The sequence below is a fragment of the Rhinoderma darwinii genome, chromosome 5, assembly GCF_050947455.1.
Source record: "Rhinoderma darwinii isolate aRhiDar2 chromosome 5, aRhiDar2.hap1, whole genome shotgun sequence".
In the NCBI taxonomy this organism is placed as follows: Eukaryota; Metazoa; Chordata; class Amphibia; order Anura; family Rhinodermatidae; genus Rhinoderma; species Rhinoderma darwinii.
This window is the reverse complement of record NC_134691.1, coordinates 162,159,012-162,179,792: the sequence shown is the minus strand read 5'-3', so window position 1 is coordinate 162,179,792 and position 20,781 is coordinate 162,159,012. Positions and strand designations below refer to the sequence as shown.

Sequence of the window (20,781 nt, the reverse complement as noted above, 5' to 3'; positions counted from 1 at the left end):
GAAAACCAAGAGAGAGCCGCGTCCTTGAGGCCAATAGAGTGGAGCATGTAGGTAACATAAAACAAATATCATTGTCATAAAGATAAGGTACCCGTAAATCAAATGTAAAATCACTTTTAGTACCAGTTACCTGGAAGAAATATATTTTGAGCTGGTTGCCACTCTTAGCTTAGTCCAGTTGCACACGACCGAGTGCCAATCGGGCCGTTTAGTGGGTGAATCGGGTCCGTTTTCACTCCCTGATCTGTGGAATGATAGAACATGACCTATATTTCCACAAATCAGGGACGGGACTCGGGTGGCACACACACGGTCTTGTGCATTAGGCGTTATAGAGTGGGTTTCTGAATGAAGTCCATAATTAATAGGGCATATCAATCACTTAAATAAATGTGGCTGGTTACCTTTAGCAATTTTCAGGACTCTCTTGTGCCAGTTTTAATTTATAACACACTGCTAAATCTGTCCCAGTAAACAATTGCTCCTCAAAATCAATTTTTTCAGCCATCATAATAACCATATCTTAGTTTACATGAGAAGAAAATGAAAGAATATGTTTAGGTCAATGTAAAAAACATATTTGAATGCAGTTTACTCTTCTAGGTAAAATAAAAGACATCTTGGCACCAGGCTCCATTGACTCACTCACAAAGCTAGTCTTGGTAAACGCAATTTACTTTAAAGGAAACTGGGAAAAAAAATTTCCAGAAGAAAACACAGAACAAAGACAATTTAAAATGAGCAAGGTAAGAATATGTTTTATAATAGTGATCACGTTTTAAAGTCTTGTTCCGTTTGGCGTCTAAGCAAATTATGGCTCTTACGCTGGAGGATGTCTGGTTTGTCTGTGTTAAATTGACACCTGTAATTCAATGGGCACCATGAAATGCTTTATTGTCCCAAAAGTGTTACTACAGGAAAAGGGATCAATCCCCTAGTGGCTATCCCAGTGCTAACATGTGATTGTAGGGCATCCTAACAACAGGTCAGCCAATCACTGTGAAATTTACTCAAACCACTGGAGAAAGACAATCCCTTTAATTTGGCACGCTTTGATGTGTGAAAAATTTAATTTTAAAAATATTAAATATAAAATGTCATACATGTCTGTTTTACTAAATAATTGCAATAACCATGATATAACAATTGTTTAGCATCTATTCTTACAACTTTGCGTTGTGCCGTCCCTCTTCTATTCCTCCTGGAAATGTATGAATAAATTGACAACTGGATGTTACCTTTCCTCTTGTCAAAGTGGCATGTCTCTACACACTCTGGCACCGTATAATCAGTGATTACAGTGGAAGATTGTTTAGGGACACAGCCTATTGACAAGGGGAATGATAACACTAACATTATTTTATTAATGCATTTTTAGGGTAAGTTCACACGCACTGTTTTCAGACGTAATTTGGGCGTTTTACACCTCGAATTACGCCTGAAAAAACGGCTCCATTACGCCTACAAACATCTGCCCATTGCTTTCAGTGGGTTTTACGATGTTCTGCTCCGACGAGGTGTTATTTTATGCGTCGTTGTCAAAATAATAAGGTGCGTAAAAAGACGCTCACGAAAAAAGAAGTGCATGTCACTTCTTGGGACGTTTTTGGAGCCGTTTTTCATTGACTCCATTGAAAAACAGCTCCAATAACGTCTGTAAAATACGCCGCGGAAAACACGAGTTGCTACAAAAACGTCTGAAAATCAGAAGCTGTTTTCGCCTGAAAACAGCTTTGTATTTTCAGACGTTTTTGGTCACTGCGTGTGAACATACCCTTAGAATTAATAGGGAAACAGCACAATGCAGATTTGTAGGAAAAAATGCTCCCAAATTTTTATTTGATGGGGAACACAATTTTTTTTACTAAAGCAATTCTCCCACTTCAAGAAATAAAATGTGTTTTTTATTTTGCACAGACAAAAAGTAAACCGGTGCCAATGATGTTCCAAAAGAATAAGTTTAATATTTTTTATATTGAAGAGCTTGAGACAAAGGTGTTGGAACTGCCTTATGTTAATAATGAACTAAGCATGATAATATTACTACCAGATGAGATTAAAGACAACTCTACTGGACTAGAACAGGTGAGACAAAGATATTTTGATGCTTAATTGCTCAGATATACAATGTACAAAGTTCAAAGAATATAAAAATAATAGTGATCTGTTTACTATAGTAGCCGTTTTAGAGGACCGCAAATGATCTATGCCACGTTAGTAAAGAAGTCCCGCTCAAATAAAATCTGGAAATTCTAGTAATTCACAAGTCATTTCACAGTGGTCCAGAAAGTTCAGATATGGGGTGTTGTATGACACTAGAGAGCTACTTTAGCTGGATGGCGCAAGGTGGGGTTTCTTTTCTATGACTAACAATACTGGTTCCGCAGTGTAAATTTTTCAGTATTGGCAGTGAAGGAAAGAAGGCTATGTTCACACTATGTTTTACTAATGCACAGTATCTGACGTATACAAAAAAAAAGTACACAAATATATACTGTGGGATTCTAGTTGGTTTATATGGGACATATGTATGGCAACAGAGTGTACTTTTGGCAGAGGGTAGTTTTTTTCATTTCTTCTTTTTGTTAAAAAAAAAATTGTTTGCAATGCCGCCAGTTTTTGAGGATCACATGAGGTTCCTAGCACACATTTTGATCAAACAGTGGCCTATTTCAAGCATTATTGTAACAGAGAAGCTCACCTGTCTAAGGGCAGATACACACGAACGTTGCCTTTTTGCGCAAAAACCATTTGACAGCTGCGTGTGTCATCCGTGTCTGATGTGCGGCTGCGTGATTTTCGCGCAGCCGCCATCATAGAGATGAGGCTAGTCGACGGCCGTCACTGTCCAAGGTGCTGAAAGAGCTAACTCTTTCAGCAGGGGCGTAGCTAGAGGCTCATGGGCCCCGATGCAAAAATTCTTACTGGCCCCCCCCCCCGCAAACGTCTCATGGCCGACGGTCCGCTTTCAGCTGCATCGCTGGGTCTCCCAAGTGACCCAACAATGCAGCACTAGCAGCCGGGGGCGTCACTAAGGCTGGGTTCACACGCCCTATTTACGGACGTAATTCGGGCGTGTTAGCATTGAATTACGTCCGAAAATGCGGCTCAAAAGCGTCGGAAAACATCTGCCCATTCATTTGAATGGGTCTTACGATGTTCTGTGCCGACGGTCATTTTTTTTTACGCGCCGCTGTCAAAAGGCGGCGCGTAAAAAAGTGCCTGTCACTTCTTCAGACGTAAATGGAACCGTTTTCCATGGACTCCATGGAAAACCAGCTTCAATTACTTCCGTAATGGACGCAGCGAAAGACGCCTGCACATGCCATTACGGCTGAAATTACGGTGCTGTTTTCTCCTGAAAACAGCACAGTAATTTCAGCCGTAACAGACGCTGCCGTGTGAACATACCCTCAGGGCTTAAAATGTCCGGGAAATAGCCCCAATACATATGTGTCCGCCCCAAAAAAAAGTGTGTATATGAGACAGCATAGCATATCTATAGCACTACGACCCTATAAACTATCGATAGGATTAGATACAGTGGCTGAGCAGACAGTATCACACATGATAGGATTAGATACAGTGGCTCAGCAGACAGTATCACACATGATAGGATTAGATACAGTGGTTCAGCAGACAGTACCACACATGATAGGATTAGATACAGTGGCTTAGCAGAGAGTACCACACATGATAGGATTAGATACAGTGGCCCAGCAGACAGTATCACACATGATAGGATTAGATACACAGCTCAGCAGACAGTATCACACATGATAGGATTAGATACAGTGGCCCAGCAGACAGTATCACACATGATAGGATTAGATACAGTGGCTCAGCAGACAGTACCACACATGATAGGATTAGATACAGTGGCTCAGCAGACAGTACCACACATGATAGGATTAGATACAGTGGCTCAGCAGACAGTATCACACATGATAGGATTAGATACAGTGGCTCAGCAGACAGTACAACACATGATCGGATTAGATATAGGGCCCAGCAGACAGTATCATACATGATTGGATTAGATACACAGCTCAGCAGACTGTATCACACATGATAGGATTAGATACAGGGCCCAGCTCGCTGACATTGCGGCTCCAGCGCTGGACCAAGGATAGGTAAGAATAACAATTTTGCTTCTTTATGTGTTACTGATTATTTTTGTGTGTTTGTGTTTTTTTTACAGGTTTGGTTGTTGGACTTCGGATACGAGGACTTCAATGACGGCGTTTTTTTTATTCTCAATAAAATGGTTAATGTGGGTTGTGTTTTTTTATTTCAATAAAATATTTTTTCTATGTGCTTGTATCTTTTTAAACTTTATTATCACCGCCTTAGTAATGGCCGCTGGCTGATTGACAACCTCCATTACTAAGGCGAGGCTTAATGTTAGCCGGTGCAGAGGCTACACTAACCCCCATTATTACCCCGGTACCCACCGCCACCAGGGGTACTGGGAAGAGCCGGGTACAAACCAGTACCCGACCATCTGTAGTGACGGGCAGGCACCGGGGTGGCCGCAGGCTGGTAGTATTAGGCTGGGGAAGCCAAAAACAGTGGCCCTTCCCACCCTTGTAATGCTGCCTGCTGCTGCTGTGTTGTATCTGGCTGGTTATGAAAATTGGGGGGGACCCGACATCGTTCTTTCCAATTATTTTTGTATTTTTATTTTTTTAAATGACGTGGGGTCCCCCCCATTTTCATAACCAGCCAGATACAATAAAGCAGCAGCAGGCAGCATTACCAGGATGGGAAGGGCCACTGTTTTTGGCCTTTCCCCTCCTGATAATACCAGCCTGCGGCCACCCCAGTGTCCGACCATCACTACAGATGGTCAGTTACTGGATCGTACCCGGCTCTTCCCAGCACCCCTGGTGGCGGTGGGTACCGGGGTAATAAAGGGGGTTAGTGTTAGCCTCTGCATCCGCTAACACTAAGCCCCGCCTTAGCAATGGATGCTGTCAATCAGCCGGCGGCCATTACTAAGGCGGTAGTAATATAGTTTAAAAAAAAACACAAAGACATAGAAAAAATATTTTATTGAAATAAAAAAAAAACCCACACAACCCTCATTAACCATTTTATTAATAAAAAAAAAGCTGTCATCGAAGTAGTCCTGGAATCCGCCGTAGTCCAGCGACCGAACCTGTAAGAAAACACACAAAAAATGATTAGTAACACATGTGTTAGGGTATGTGCACACACACTAATTACGTCCGTAATTGACGGACGTATTTCGGCCGCAAGTACCGGACCGAACACAGTGCAGGGAGCCGGGCTCCTAGCATCATAGTTATGTACGACGCTAGGAGTCCCTGCCTCGCTGCCGGACAAATGTCCCGTACTGAAAACATGTTTACAGTATGGGACAGTTGTCCTGCAGCGAGGCAGGGACTCCTAGCATCGTACATAACTATAATGCTAGGAGCCCGGCTCCCTGCACTGTGTTCGGTCCGGTACTTGTGGCCGAAATACGTCCGTCAATTACAGACGTAATTAGTGTCTGTGCACATACCCTAAGGCTTAGATACAGGGCCCATGTGTGATACTGTCTGTGGGACCCTGTATCTAAGCCTACCACAAGGTAGGCTTAGATACAGGATCCAGCAGACAGTAATCTTATACAGTATAAGATTACTGTGTGCTGGGGCCCTGTATCTAAACCTACAGTGTGGTAGGCTTAGATACAGGGCCCAGCAGACAGGATCACGCATGGGCCATGTATCTAAGCCTACCATGTGATTGGCTTAGATACAGGGCCCAGCAGACAGGATCACGCATGGGCCATGTATCTAAGCCTACCATGTGATTGGCTTAGATACAGGGCCCAGCAGACAGGATCACACAATCTGTGATCCTGTCTCATGGGCCCCCTAAGCCTGCTACATCGTAGGCTTCGGGGTTGTGCAGTCCCTAAACATTGATGGCCTATCCACAGGATAGGCCATCAATAGCTGATGTGTCGCCCGGGACCCGCAAATCAGCTGTTTTGAAGGGGCCGCAGCACTCGTACGAGAGCTGCTTCTCCTTCATTTCACTACTCGCCCACACTGTGAATCGCCGACACGGATTCACAGTGTGACCGGAATGAAGTGACCGGAATGAATGGGAGCAGCTCTCGTACGAGTGCTGCGGCCCCTTCAAAACAGCTGATTGGCGGGTCCCGGGAGTCGGACCCCGCCAGTCAGGGCTAACCTTACCTTCCTCTTCGGCCGCGGTGGGAGTTCTGTAGTCTCGATGCTGTGCGCGGCGGCATAGCGCTGTGACGTCATGCGCTGCGCACAGCGCTTGACGTCAGGACCTCCGCTGCGATCCGGAACCAGGAAGGTAAGTAAAGTATGTTACTATAGTAACAGGGGCCCGCGGCCCGAGTTACTATAGTAACTTTTTATTGATGTGGTGCGGGGGGCCGTGGGCCCCCCTGGCTTCGGGGCCCGGTCGCAATTGCGACCGCTGCGACCCCTATAGCTACGCCAGTGTCTTTCAGCACCCTCGACAGTGAATGCCGAACACAATATCACAAAACCTGTAGAAAAAAGAGAAAAAGTTCGTACTTACCGAGAACTTACCGGCCGCTGCCTTGGTGACGCGTCCTTGGTGACGCGTCCTTGGTGACGCGCCTCTCTTGACATCGGGCCCCACCTCCCTGGATGACGCGCCAGTCCATGTGACCGCTGCAGCTTGTGCTTGGCCTGTGATTGGCTGGAGCTGTCACTTGGACTTAATTGTCATCCCGGGAGGTCAGACTGGAGGAAGAAGCCGGGAGTTAGCGGTAAGTCAGAACTTCGTTTTTTTTTCTACAGGTTCATGTATATTGGGATTGGAAGTCACGGTCCATGGTGCTGAAACAGTTTAACTCTTTCAGCACCATGGACAGTGACTATCTCCTGACGTCGCGTACCGATAATTTTTTTGCCGGGTTCGGCCAAAACGAGTTCGGCCGAACCCGGTGAAGTTCGGTTCGCTTGTCCGGCTTCGCTCATCGCAAAGACACTCCGTTTGGATGTTCGGAAACAGAAAAGCATGTGGTGCTTTTCTGTTTTCATTCATCCTTTTCACTGCTGTTGCGCGAATCACGCTCGTCCCACGGAAGTGCTTCCGTGTGGTGCGCGTGATTTTCACGCTCCCATTGACTTCAATGGGTGCGTGATACGCGAAATACGCAGAGTTATTGAACCTGTCGCGCTTTTTGCGCAGCAGACAAACGCTGCGCAAAAAGCACGGACTGTCTGTACTGCCCCATAGACTTGTATTGGTCCATGCATGCCGCGTGAAAACCACGCAGCCCGCACGGACCGAATACACGCTCGTGTGAATCCCCCCTTAGGCTGGGTTCACACGACCTATTTTCAGACGTAAAGGCGTATTATGCCTCGTTTTACGTCTGAAAATAGGGCTACAATACGTCGGCAACCATCTGCCCATTCATTTGAATGGGTTTGCCGACGTACTGTGCAGACGACCTGTAATTTACACGTCGTCGTTTGACAGCTGTCAAAAGAAGTGCAGGACACTTATATACATTATATGCAGGACACTTATATACATTATATGCAGGACACTTCTTTCAGACGTAATTTGAGCCGTTCTTCATTGAACTCAATGATGCACAGCTCAAAATTTACGGCTGTCAGAGAAGCCTCGCAAAATGCGAGGAGGAGGAATTACGGCTGAAACGAGGCAGCTGTTTTCTCCTGAAAACAGTCTGTCATTTCAGCCGTAAAAGCCTCTCATCGTGTGCACATACCCTAAGAGAAAAAACTCACCTGTCCAAGTGGCCCCACTCAATGGACTGAGGGCAAGTATATAGAAACCCTTATGCCCTATGCACACGACAGAGCTACAGTATGTGTAGGAGGCTGTACAGAGTCACACCGAGACCCTTTAGTGCCATATTATGAAGCATTAGGCACTCTGTGTGCTGTTGTATGGTGCGCTTTATAGCGCCATATTATGGGGTTATTCTCCCGTAAAGAAATGCTTCTATGGTAGAATACCTCTGTATATACTGAGCCCTATGGAGCACGCCATTTTTTTTCTGTTGGATTCATATGGCATCTGAAAAAAAATAATTTACAGGCATACAGAGCTACAGTAGGACCACATAAAAGTCTATAGGTGCTAACTCCTAATATACTCGTGTGCATGAGCCCTTATGCAGTCTCCTACTATTGAAAAACGCAATGACTCAAATGCCAGTACCAAGGAAAAACCTAAAAAAAATAAAAATTAAATGAGGTGACAGAAAATGTACGTTATCCTTTATGATCAGTAAAATCTCTGGGTCCAAAATAACGGTTTTCACAACAATGCCAAAACCTAAATAATTTGAATTGTGGACCTTAGGATATGTTCACATTTGCGTTGATATTTCAGTTTCTCTATTCCGTCATAGGAACATTAAAACGAAAATAAACTGATGGAATCCATTGACTTTAATGGCTTTTGTTGTGTTTCCGTTATGGTTTCCATTGTTATTGGTGGATTCTGCAACAGAAGCTCCTAACGGACCCTACAACACCGATGTGACCGAAGCCTTGTAGACAGTTGTTTGAGGCCTACAAAATGAACCAAACAATAAAGACAATTATTATTATTATTATTATTATTATTATTATTTAAGAAACCCCATTCTCACAGCATAAAAAATCCGTAGTGGATTCTAGGCATGTTGCGAATTTAAAATACGCAGCATCATCTATCTGTTGTGGAAATGCCGAAGATTTTAACTGTGGATTTCATTCATTGCTAAGAGTAAACTCCGCTTCTATATCCTCACCAAAATCCAAGCAAAATCTTGATGTAACACACGTGGATCTTGTTGCAAGTCTTGGTGGGAATTTTCGGCCACTTCCACGGCGGCATGCTTTCTGTGCCTAAATTGTGAATCCAGTACTGGGGAAATTGAACTTGTTATAAAAATTGATACAACAAGAGAGATTAAATTATTAACCCCTTCCCGACATTTGCCGTAAATATACGTCATGGAAAGCCAGTGCTTCCCGCAAAATGTCGTATATTTACGCCAAATGTTTGGCACCGGCTCAGAAGCTGAGCCGGTGCCATCATCGTCGGATCTCAGCTGTATCTTACAGCTGACATCCGACTGTCACGGCCATTAACCCGCCATTAACCCCTTAAGTGAGGCGCTCAAACGCGATCGCTGCACTTAAGGTGTTTGCAGCTCATCGGAGCCCCAGCAATGAAATTGCCGGGGTTCCGGTAGCTGCAATGGCAACCGGAGGCCTAATACTGGCCTCCCGGTCTGCCTAGCACCGAAGCCGGTCAAGATCCGCCCGGCGGCGGAGCCTGATCGGCTTCCGTAGCTGCCGGCAAGATGGCGCCGGGTCAGGAGCTGATCCGGCGTCATCAGCGGTGGAAGTCAGCTGTATGTTACAGCTGACATCCACCTGTAACAGCAGGAAACGGAGCTAGCTCCGATCCCTGCCATTAACCCCTTCGATGCAGCAATCGAAAGCGATTGCTGCATCGTAGCGGTTACTAGCAGATCGCCAGCCCTGTCAGGCAATCAGGACTGGTGACTGCTGTTATGACATCAGGAGACACAATGGTCTCCTGCTCTGCCATTACGGAAGCCGATTTAGGCCCCGCCGGGAGGCGAAGCCTAATCGGCTTGCTGTCAGTGAATGACTGACAGATCTAATACATTGCACTACATAGGTAGTGCAATGTATTATAAAAAAAAAAATCTGACCGTTGGACCTTCAAGTCCCCTAGTGGGACTAGAGAAAAAGTGTAAAAAAAAGTGTAAAAAAAAGTGCAAAAAATAAAAGTTTGAAAACAATAAAAGTTTCAAGTAATCAAATAAAACACAATCCCCCTTTTACTCTTATCAAGTCCTTTATTATTGAAAAATAATAATAAACCATATGTATTTGGTATCACCACGACCGTAACGACCTGAGGTATCAAAATATAATATTATTTATTGCACGCGGTGAACAGCGTAAAAAAAAAACGTCAAAAACTTTACCAGAGTTTCTGTTATTTGGTCACTTTGCCCTACAAATATTAGAATAAAAAGTGATCAAAAAGTCGCACGTATCCAAAAATGGTACCTATAAAAACTATAGCTCGTCCCGCAAAAAACAAGCCCTCATACACCTCCGTCGACAAAAAAATTAAAAAGTTATGGTTCTCACAACTTGGCGACAGAAAAAATACATTCTTTTTACAAAAGTTATTTTATTGTGCAAAAAGTTGTAAAACATAAAAAAGTCCTATAAAATAGGTATTGCCGGAATCGCACTGACCCGCAGAATAAAGTTAACATGTAATTTATAACGCATGGTGAACGCTGTATAAAAAAAACGAAAAAAGCTGTGCCAGAATTGCATTTTTTTGTTTACCTGGCATCCCAAAAAATAGGATAAAAGGTGATCAAAAAGTTGCATGTACCCCAAAATGGTACCAATAATAACTACAGCTCGTCCCGCAACAAACCAGCCCTCATACCGCTACGTCTATGAAAAATAAAATTAGTTATGGCTCCAATAAGTCAGGAAATAAAAAAATATGCAGTTGTGCCCGAGGGGAACATTTCTTCTGTTTCAAGAGGCGATTTATCAAGGACCTAAAATTAGGGAACCAGGAAGGGGAGAGCCCAAACATATCCGCTGGAAGCGACGGTGCCCGTATTATACCAGGACAACACTTTCCCAGCAAAATTCCCCAAACTACAAAGGTGCGGAGTGTGGACCAAAAGGGGGATAAGAAATGACACCATTTATCAGTGCGACACCGGCCTGTGCAGAAAGGATTGCTTCACAGTGTAACACACATCTATGGATTTTTTTTTTTTTTTTATACCACCTGACTATGCCCCTTATATACTCCGCCCCGCTTACATGTACCCCCACATTATAAATGGAAACACCAGTAATACTCAAACAAATATAGTACCAAGCAAAATCCGCTCTCCAAAAGCTCTCCCTCGGCTCTGAACCCTACAGCGTGCCCAAACAGCAGTTTCCTTCAACATATATGGCATCATCATACCCGGGAGAACCCTTTTAACAATTTTTGGGGTGTGTGTCTCCAGCGTCATAAGCTTGGCATGACATATTTGCCACTGAATGGCATATCTAGGGAAAAATATAAATTTTTAATTTGCACCATCCGCAGTGCATTCATTTATGGAAAAGCTCACTACACCCCTTAATAAATGCCTTGAGGGGTGCAGTTTCCATAATGGGGTCACTTCTCAGGGGTTTCTTTTTATTATTTCACATCTGAGCCTCTGCAGTTGTGAACCAATACTTTGTAAATCGCCAAATTAGGCCTCCACTCCGCATGGTACTCTTCACTCCTGAGCCGTGTCATATGTCCAGGCAAAAGATTAGGGCCACATGTAGGGTGTTTCTAAAACCGGGAAACACCGCATAATAATTAGAGAGCTGTCTTGTTATGGTGGCACAAGCCGGGCACCACATATTGGCATATCTATGGAAAAAAAATCCCTTTTTCACTCTGCAACATCGAGTGAACACTAATTTCTACAAAACACCTGCAGGGTTAAAATGCTTACTACACCCCTTGGTAAATGCATTGAGGGGTGTAGTTTCCAAAATGGGGTCACTTCTGGGGGGTTTCCACTGTTTTGGGCCCACAGGCGCCCAGAAACCAATCCAGCAACATCTGCACTCCAAATGGCGGTCCTTCCCTTCTGAGCCCTGCTGTTTGCCCAAACAGCAGTTTATGACCACATATGGGGTATTGCCGTACTCGGGAGAAATTGCTTTACAAATGTTGGGTTCTTTTTTTTCTTTATTTGTTGAGAAAAAGAAAAAATTTGCGCTAAAGCTACGTCTTATTGAAGAAAAAGGACTGTTTTTATTTTCACTGCCTAATTCTAATAAATTCTATGAAACATCTGTGGGGTCAAAATGCTTACTACACCCCTAGATGAATTCCTAAAGAGGTGTAGTTTCCTAAATGGAGTCCCTTTTTGGGCGTTTTCATTGTTTTGTCCCCTCAGGGGCTTTGCAAATGTGACCTGGCCTCCGCAAACCATTCCTGCTAAATGTGATCTCAAAAAGCCAAATAGTGCTCTTTCCCTTCTAAGCCCTGACGTGTGTCCAAACAGCCGTTTATTACCACATGTGGGGTATTGTTTTACTCGGGAGAAATTGCTTTACAAATTTTGTGGTGCTTTTTCTCCTTCAGTCCTTCTGGAAATGAGAAAAAATTAGCTAAACCTAAATTTTTTTTGAAAAAATGTAGATTATTATTTTCAGGGCCTACTTCCAATAATTTCTGCAAAAAAACTGTGGGGTCAAATCGCTCACTATACCCCTAGCTAATTTCCTCAATGGGTGTAGTCTCCAAAATGGGGTCACTTGTGGGGGGTTTCCACTGTTTTGTCCCCTCAGGGGCTTCGTAAATGTGACATGGCCTCCGCAAACCATTCCTGCTAAATGTGGACTCCAAAAGCCAAATGGCACTCCATCCCTTCTAAGCCCTGCCGTGTGTCCAAACATCCGTTTATTACCACATGTGGGGCATTGTTTTACTCGGGAGAAATTGCTTTACAAATTTTACGGTGCTTTTTCTCCTTCAGTCCTTGTGGAAATGAGAAAAAATTAGCTAAACCTACATTTTCTTTGAAAAAATTTAGATTGTCATTTTCAGGGCCTACTTCCAATAATTTATGCAAAAAACCTGTGGAGTCAAAACACTCACTATACCCCTAGATAATTTCCTCAATGGGTGTAGTTTCCAAAATGCGGTCAATTGTTGGGGGTTTCCACTGTTTTGTCCCCTCAGGGGCTTTGTAAATGTGACATGGCCTCCGCAAACCATTCCTGCTAAATGTGAACTCCAAAAGCCTAATGGCACTCTTTCATTTCTAAGCCCTGCCGTGTGTCCAAACATCCGTTTATTACCACATGTGGGGTATTGTTTTACTCGGGAGAAATTGCTTTACCAATTTTACGGTGCTTTTTCTCCTTCAGTCCTTGTGGAAATGAGAAAAAATTAGCTAAACCTACATTTTCTTTGAAAAAATTTAGATTATCATTTTCACAGCCTACTTCCAATAATTTATGCAAAAAATCTGTGGGGTCAAAACGCTCACTATACCCCTAGATAATTTCCTCAATGGGTGTAGTTTCCGAAATGGGGTCACTTGTGGGGGGTTTCCACTGTTTTGTCCCCTCAGGGGCTTTGTAAATGTGACATGGCCTCTCAAACCATTCCTGCTAAATTTGAGCTCCAAAAGCCAAATGGCGCTCTTTCCCTTCTAAGCCCTGCCGTGTGTCCAAATATCCATTTATTACCACATGTGGGGTATTGTTTTACTCGGGAGAAATTGCTTTACAAATGTGATTTTTCTCCTTTAGTCCTTGTGGACTTCTCTTTGAAGAAATGTTGATTTTAATTTTCACGGCCTACTTTCAATAATTTCTGTAAAAAACCTGTGCGGTCAAAATGCTCACTACACCCCTAGATAATTTCCTTGAGGTGTCTAGTTTCCCAGATGGGGTCACTTTTTGGGGATTTTTACTGTTTTGGCACTGCAAGAGCCCTTCAAACCTGACATGGTGCCTAAAATATATTCTAACAAAAATAAGGCCCCAAAATCCCCTAGGTGTTCCTTTGCTTCTGAAGCCGGTGCTTCATTCCAGTAGCACGCTACGGCCACATGTGGGATATTTCCTAAAACTGCAAAAACTGGGCAACAAATATTGAGTTGCATTTCTCTGGTAAAACCTTCTGTGTTATAAAAAAAATTGTATTAAAAATTTCTTTCTGCAAAAAAATATGAAATTTTTACATTTCACCTCTACTTTGCTTTAATTCCTGTGAAATGTGTAAAGGGTTAAGACATTTTCTAAATGCTGTTTTGAATACTTTGAGGGTGAAGTTTTTAAAATGGGGTGACTTTTTGTGAGTTTCTAATATATAAGGCCCTCAAAACCACTTCACAACTGAACTGGCCCCTGTAAAAATGGCCTTTTGAAATTTTCTTGAAAATGTGAGAAATTGCTGCTAAAATTCTAAGCCTTGTGATGTCATAGAAAAATAAAAGAATGTTCAAAAAACGATGCCAATCTAAAGTAGACATATGGGTGATGTTAATTAGCAACAATGTTGTGTGGTATAACTGCCTGTCTTACAAGCAGATACATTTAAATTGAGAAAAATGCTAATTTTTGCAATTTTTCGCTAATTTTTGGTGTTTTTCACAATTAAATACTGAACATATCGAGCAAATTTTGCTAGTAACTTAAAGTGCAATGTGTCACGAGAAAACAGTCTCAGAATCGCTTGGATAAGTGAAAGCATTCCGGAGTTATTACCACATAAAGTGACACATGTCAGATTTGAAAAATGAGGCTCTGTCAGGAAGGTCAAAAGTGGCTAAAGAAGGAAGGGGTTAAAGGCCTGTCATATGTCTGTATATAGTCTGTATATATATGTCTGTATATATGTCTCCTGTATATTGTGGGCAGAGCTTTAAAAATGTTTTGCAATGGGTACTTTTCTTTTTTTTCTGTAAGATAAAAATTCTTACCCTAGTGTCCTATTTCAGCTCTTTTGTCTCTGTGCAGGAAAAACAGGACGGTAGGTTAAATATAAGAACCTAACCACTTTGTCCTTATGTGTATGTGACTATTTACATGCAATGCGACACCATGCTTGATAAATAGACCAAATTAGCATCTAAAATATTTTTTTTTATCACTTTGTTATGTTTGGGCTAACCATTACTATTATATTTAGAGAACTATTTTATATATTCATTTGGGTAAACACTGCCACATACAGGTCACTGTTAAAATGACAGCTTTTAAATATAGAATATTCTAGGTCCTGAAGAACTCTTGAACTTGTATAAAGTCATATGAAAACATGAGGAAATTAGAATGTTGATATAAATATTTAAATATATATTTACTAGAATAAAATACTTTAATATAACTCAACCTAATATTATGGAATTAACATAATGATGATAATATTATTATTATCTAATTGGATTCAGATAAAGTGTATCTCCTCCAGAGGACATATTTAATAATTATCTGATCTATATTAACAATCAGGGTGATTACTACATTGGTATGAAAAGCAACTACACTCCAGTAGTATTATTAACCCCTTAGTGACCTGCCTATTTTAGGCCTTAATGACCAAGCTATTTTTTTAATTTTTCAATGGTCTCATTCAATGAGCTAGAACTTTTTTTATTTTTTGCGTCAACATAGTTTTTTATTTTATTTTTTTACGATGTACGCCGTGCAGGTTAAATAATGTAATAATTTTATAGTTAGGGTCGTTAGAGACGCAGCGATACCAAATATGCGTAACTTTTTTATTTTTCCATAATAAAGCATTTTGTAAGGGGAAAAGTTTTTAATTTTTTTAACTTGGGTTTTTTATTTCTTTATTTATTATTAACTTTCTTAAACTTTTCTTTACCTTTTTTTAGTCCCACTATGGGACTGCACTATGCGATCATTTGATCGCTTTTATAATACACTGCAATACTTGTGTATTGCAGTGTATTATTGCCTGTCAGTGTAAAACTGAAAGTCATCTGTTAGACCTAACAGGCATTCACTACAGGCAGACCTTAGGGCCTATGTTAGGCCCCGGCTGCCATAGAAACCATCGGCACCACGCAATCTCTTCACGGGTGTGCCGATGGGGTGAGAGAGGGTGCTCCCTCTCTCTAAAACCACTCAGATGCGGCGGTTGCTATTGACCGCCGCATCTAAAGGGTTAAATGGGTGGGATCGATGTTGATTTCAATCCAGTCTGCTCGAGCAGTTCTGCTCCCAGCCCTCAGCTACTTTCGATAGCTGAGAACAGGGAGCTTTAACTGCTCCCAGCAGCGCATATTTATTCTGATGATGCGCCGTAAAAAGGCTACTGCATCAGAATAAAGCCCGTTAGTGACCACTGTAAAAAGGCGTATTGCCAGACACTAACAGGTTAAGATAGCCATCTGATTGGATCAGGCATCACCGTATTCTGACTGGTGATGCTGTCCGCTCCGGGTAATAGTGTGGTGCAGGAGAAGAGACAAGGGGTGTCCTGGATTGGAAGCACTCTTACCTGTTCCCTTCGCTCAAATCCCAGGCTATCACGATCCACCTGGGAAACTGTACAAAAAATAACTTTTCTGAAAATTCTAAGTTTTATTGGGCTCATCAGTACCCTGTATAAATAAAAATCTGTAATGTCCATTACAGTTATAAGGGTGTGTTCACATCAGTGCCACCGTTCATGGGTTCCGTTAGACCTTTCTGTCGGAGGAACCCTGGAATGGAAAGGCAAACGGAAACCAAAGCTTCCGTCTGCATTACCATTGATTTCAATGGTAGTGCTTCTGTTGCAAATGGTTTCCGTTTGTCTCCGTTCCGTAAGGTTTCAGTTTTTTGGGCGGAAACAATAGCGTAGTCGACTGTGCTATTGTTTCTGAAAAAAAAAAGGAAACCTTACTGAAAGGAGACAAACAAAAACCATTTGCAACAGAAGCACTACCATTGAAATCAATGGTAATGCAGACGGAAGCTATGGTTTCCGTTTGTCTTTCCGTTCATGGGTAGCCTTGATGGAAAGGTCTAACGGAACCCATGAACGAAATCCTGACGCAGATGTGAAGGAAAACTAACATATATAAGGAAGAATGTGTTATGATAATATTCCACAAAGATGCTTGTATTTACTAATTTTTGTCTCAAAAACAACTAGCTTGAAAAGGAACTGAGCTATGAGAAGCTGAAAGACTGGACCAATGCTGACATGATGGACAAAACTGAAGTGGAGATTTATCTTCCGCGCATTCTTCTTGAGGAGAACTACGACCTGAAATCATACCTCACTGAAATGGGACTTGGTGACCTTTTCAATGCAGATAAAGCTGATCTCACAGGGATATCCGATAAAGGCAACTTTTATGTGTCAGAGATATTTCACAAAGCATTTGTGGAAATTAATGAAGAAGGAACAGAGGCCGCTGCAGCTACAGCCGCCATTATGATGAACAGAATGCTCCCTATTGTGGAGAAATTCCACGGAGATCACCCTTTTCTGTTTCTTATAAAACATAACAAGACAAATACCATACTTTTCCTTGGAAAATTTTCCTCCCCATAGAATATTGCAAAATAATCACTTAAAGAGGCTCTGTCACCAGATTTTGCAACCCCTATCTGCTATTGCAGCAGATCGGCGCTGCAATGTAGATTACAGTAACGTTTTTATTTTTAAAAAACGAGCATTTTTGGCCAAGATATGACCATTTTTGTATTTATGCAAATGAGGCTTGCAAAAGTACAACTGGGCGTGTTTAAAAGTAAAAGTACAACTGGGCGTGTATTATGTGCGTACATCGGGGCGTTTTTACTTCTTTTACTAGCTGGGCGTTCTGACGAGAAGTATCATCCACTTCTCTTCAGAACGCCCAGCTTCTGGCAGATCACGCTGTGACATCACTCACAGGTCCTGCATCGTGTCAGACGAGCGAGGACACATCGGCACCAGAGGCTACAGATGATTCTGCAGCAGCATCGGCGTTTGCAGGTAAGTCGATGTAGCTACTTACCTGCAAACACTGATGCTGCTGCAGAATCATCTGTAGCCTCTGGTGCCGATGGGTCCTCGCTCGTCTGACACGATGCAGGACCTGGGGAAGTGACGTCACAGCGTGATCTGCCAGAAGCTGGGCGTTCTGAAGAGAAGTGGATGATACTTCTCGTCAGAACGCCCAGCTAGTAAAAGTAGTAAAAACGCCCCGATGTACGCACATAATACACGCCCACTTGCACTTTTACTTTAAACACGCCCACTTGGACTTTTGCAAGCCTCATTTGCATAAATACAAAAATGGTCATATCTTGGCCAAAAATGCTCGTTTTTTAAAAATAAAAACGTTACTGTAATCTACATTGCAGCGCCTATCTGCTGCAATAGCAGATAGGGGTTGCAAAATCTGGTGACAGAGCCTCTTTAAAGAGAATATGTAGCTTGCAAATTCAATATAGCAATATTATTATTATTATTATTATTCTATCAATATACTATAATTCATTATTAAGATAAAAATATTAATAAACTATTTTGTTTGCACGTATTGCTATTATGTTTACTACGTGTATGTTTTCTTAAATATTCACTCCATTTACGACATATGACACTTGTTTTTTGTATCATTGTTTGAAATTATTGTATAACTTACGCCATTTAAGGGCCTGTTCACATCAGCATTTGCCTTCCTTTTGGGATTTCCGCTCATATGTTCAGTGAAAAAAAAACGGAAACCTGTAGGAACGGACGCAAACTGGAACAAACTGAAAGCAAAAAAATACCATTGAAATTAATGGTAAGGCAAACGGAAACGATTCCTCTGATGGAACAGATGAACAGAAAGCCGAAACGGAAGGCAAACGCTGATGTGAACAGGCCCTAACATACATTTAATGTGTCATTTTAAGGGTATGTGCACACGTAGTGACCAAAAACGTCTGAAAATCCAGAGCTGTTTTCAACTGAAAACAGACCCTGCTTTTCAGACGTTTTTTGACCAACTCGCATTTTTTGCGGCGTTTTTCGCGCCGTTTTCGCGGCGTTTTTTACGTCCGTTTTTGGAGCTGTTTTCATTGGAGTCTATGAGAAAACAGCTCCAAAAACGTCCAAAGAAGTGTCCTGCACTTCTTTTGACCGGGCTGTATTTTTACGCGTCATCGTTTGACAGCTGTCAAACGACGACGCGTAAATAACAGGTCGTCTGCACAGTACGTCGGCAAACCCATTCAAATGAATGGGCAGATGTTTGCCGACGTATTGTAGCCCTATTTTCAGACGTAAAACGAGGCATAATACGCCTCGATTACGTCTGAAAATAGGTCGTGTGAACCCAGCCTAAAGATCATATCGATTGGTTCAGTGCACATTTTATTATAGTGAACCTACACTAATGAATTGTACTATTGATTAACCTCTTGGCGCTGCAGGCAGTTTTTTGTTTTTTTTATTTTAATATTTTCATCCCCGCCTTCCAAGAGCCATAACTTTTTTATTTTTCGTCGATATAGCCGAATCAGTACTTCTATATTAAGGGCACAATTTAAGATACTATATAATGAACTGAAAATGTAAAATTTTTTTTTTTGTGAGGTTGAAATTAAAAAAAAAACCACAGCAAATCTTCTATTTTTGTTCTGATTTTACGGCATTCACTGTAAGGTATAAATGACATGTTAACTTTATTCTGCGGGTCAGTACGATTACGGTGATACCAACTTTATATATTTGTTTATTACTTTTGCAAAATAAAAACACTTTGTAAAAAAAATGAATTTTTTTTTGTGTCTCCATATTCTGAGAACAATAACATTTTTATTTTTCCCTTAATGGAATGGAGTGAGGGCTTGTTTTTATGGGGCGAGAAGTAGTTTTTATTGGTACCATGCAACTTTTGTGGAACTTTTGATCACTTTTTATTCCTTTTTTTGGGGAGGTGGAGCAATTCTAGCATTTTTTTTCAGCGTTCACCTTGTGGGACAAATAATGTTATATTTTAATAGTTCAGATCATTACAGATGCGGCGATACCAATTATGCTTATTTTTATATTGTTTACATTATTTTACAAAAAATGTGGAAAGTACTTTTTTAAAAAAATTTTTTTATAAATTCTTGAAAACTTTATTAAACATCTTTTTACATTTGTTTAGTCCCACAAGGGCACTTAATTTGAACATGCGATCGTTTGGACAATATACTGCAATACTTCTGTATTGCAATGTATTGTCCTCTGAGCGTTATCCTATTAAGGGCTTACGGGGGTTTTACACTGGACGGTTATCGGGCAGACAAGTGTTCGTATAACACTCGTTGCTGATAATTGTCCTGTGTAAACGCTTGATCATCAGCTGGTCGCATCGTTTTAAAAAAGTGAAATATTATCGTTGTCGGGAGAACATCTCCCTGTGTAAACAGGGAGACGCGCTGCCGACATGATAATAATTGATGGGGACGAGCGATCGGAGTAACGACCGCTCGTCCCCATCTATGGCTCCGTGTGACAGGAGCAAACGAGCGCCGATCACCAATGTCTCGTTGATCGGTGCTCGCTGTACCAGACGCTTATCGGCCGGTGTAAATGGGCCTTTACACAGTTACACAGCATGCTCTGCGTTTAGTGCAGATTTTTCCGCCACCCACTTGTACTGGACTGAAAATTGCTGTGGTAAATCCACCACATCTGGCTTAACCCCTAGTAAGAATACTAAGATGGCAGACTAGGTCACCCGGCTGCCACGATAAACCCATCAGCACCCCGCGATTGAGTCACCAGGTGGGTATAGGGCTAATTGAGGGGGCTCAACTCTGTCTAATTGCTTAGATGCCGTGGTTGCTATTGACCATGGCACTTAAGTGGTTAAATGCTCGAAATCGGAATTGTCCCTGATCCCGGCTGCTAGAGCAGGGTGTCAGATGTAACATACAGTCTGCAAGTGGGCTCAGCTCCTGAGGCCCCTTCATACTTCCCCCTGTGACATCTTCTGTGCATATACGGCGGATATCGCCAAGTGGTTGATAAGCAATGCTCTAGTATCTATTATGCTCAGAATCACGTTTTTCATAAAAACAAGTATACGATAGATCCTGAATGTCTGAATGTGTAAACATAGCCTAACTACACCAATTCTGAATATAGTTGCCCTTCCTTGAAGCGCCCTAACCACCCCTAAAGTAATAGTTTCCTAGTCTGTGCTAATTCCAGGATCCACAT

General features: G+C 41.9%; 1 protein-coding gene across 1 annotated transcript in view; it reads left to right on the top strand.

Moving 5' to 3' along the window:
* LOC142651695 (serpin B6-like) overlaps positions 1–17,166 on the top strand; it is a 43,892-nt gene extending 26,726 nt beyond the window's left edge. Inside the window, exons 6-8 of the mRNA XM_075826702.1 lie at positions 604–746; positions 1,918–2,085; positions 16,738–17,166. Coding sequence (XP_075682817.1) covers positions 604–746; positions 1,918–2,085; positions 16,738–17,142 — 716 coding nt within the window. The 3' untranslated portion in view covers positions 17,143–17,166. The remainder of the gene's footprint in view (positions 1–603; positions 747–1,917; positions 2,086–16,737) is intronic.
* The last annotated feature ends 3,615 nt before the right edge of the window (positions 17,167–20,781 follow it).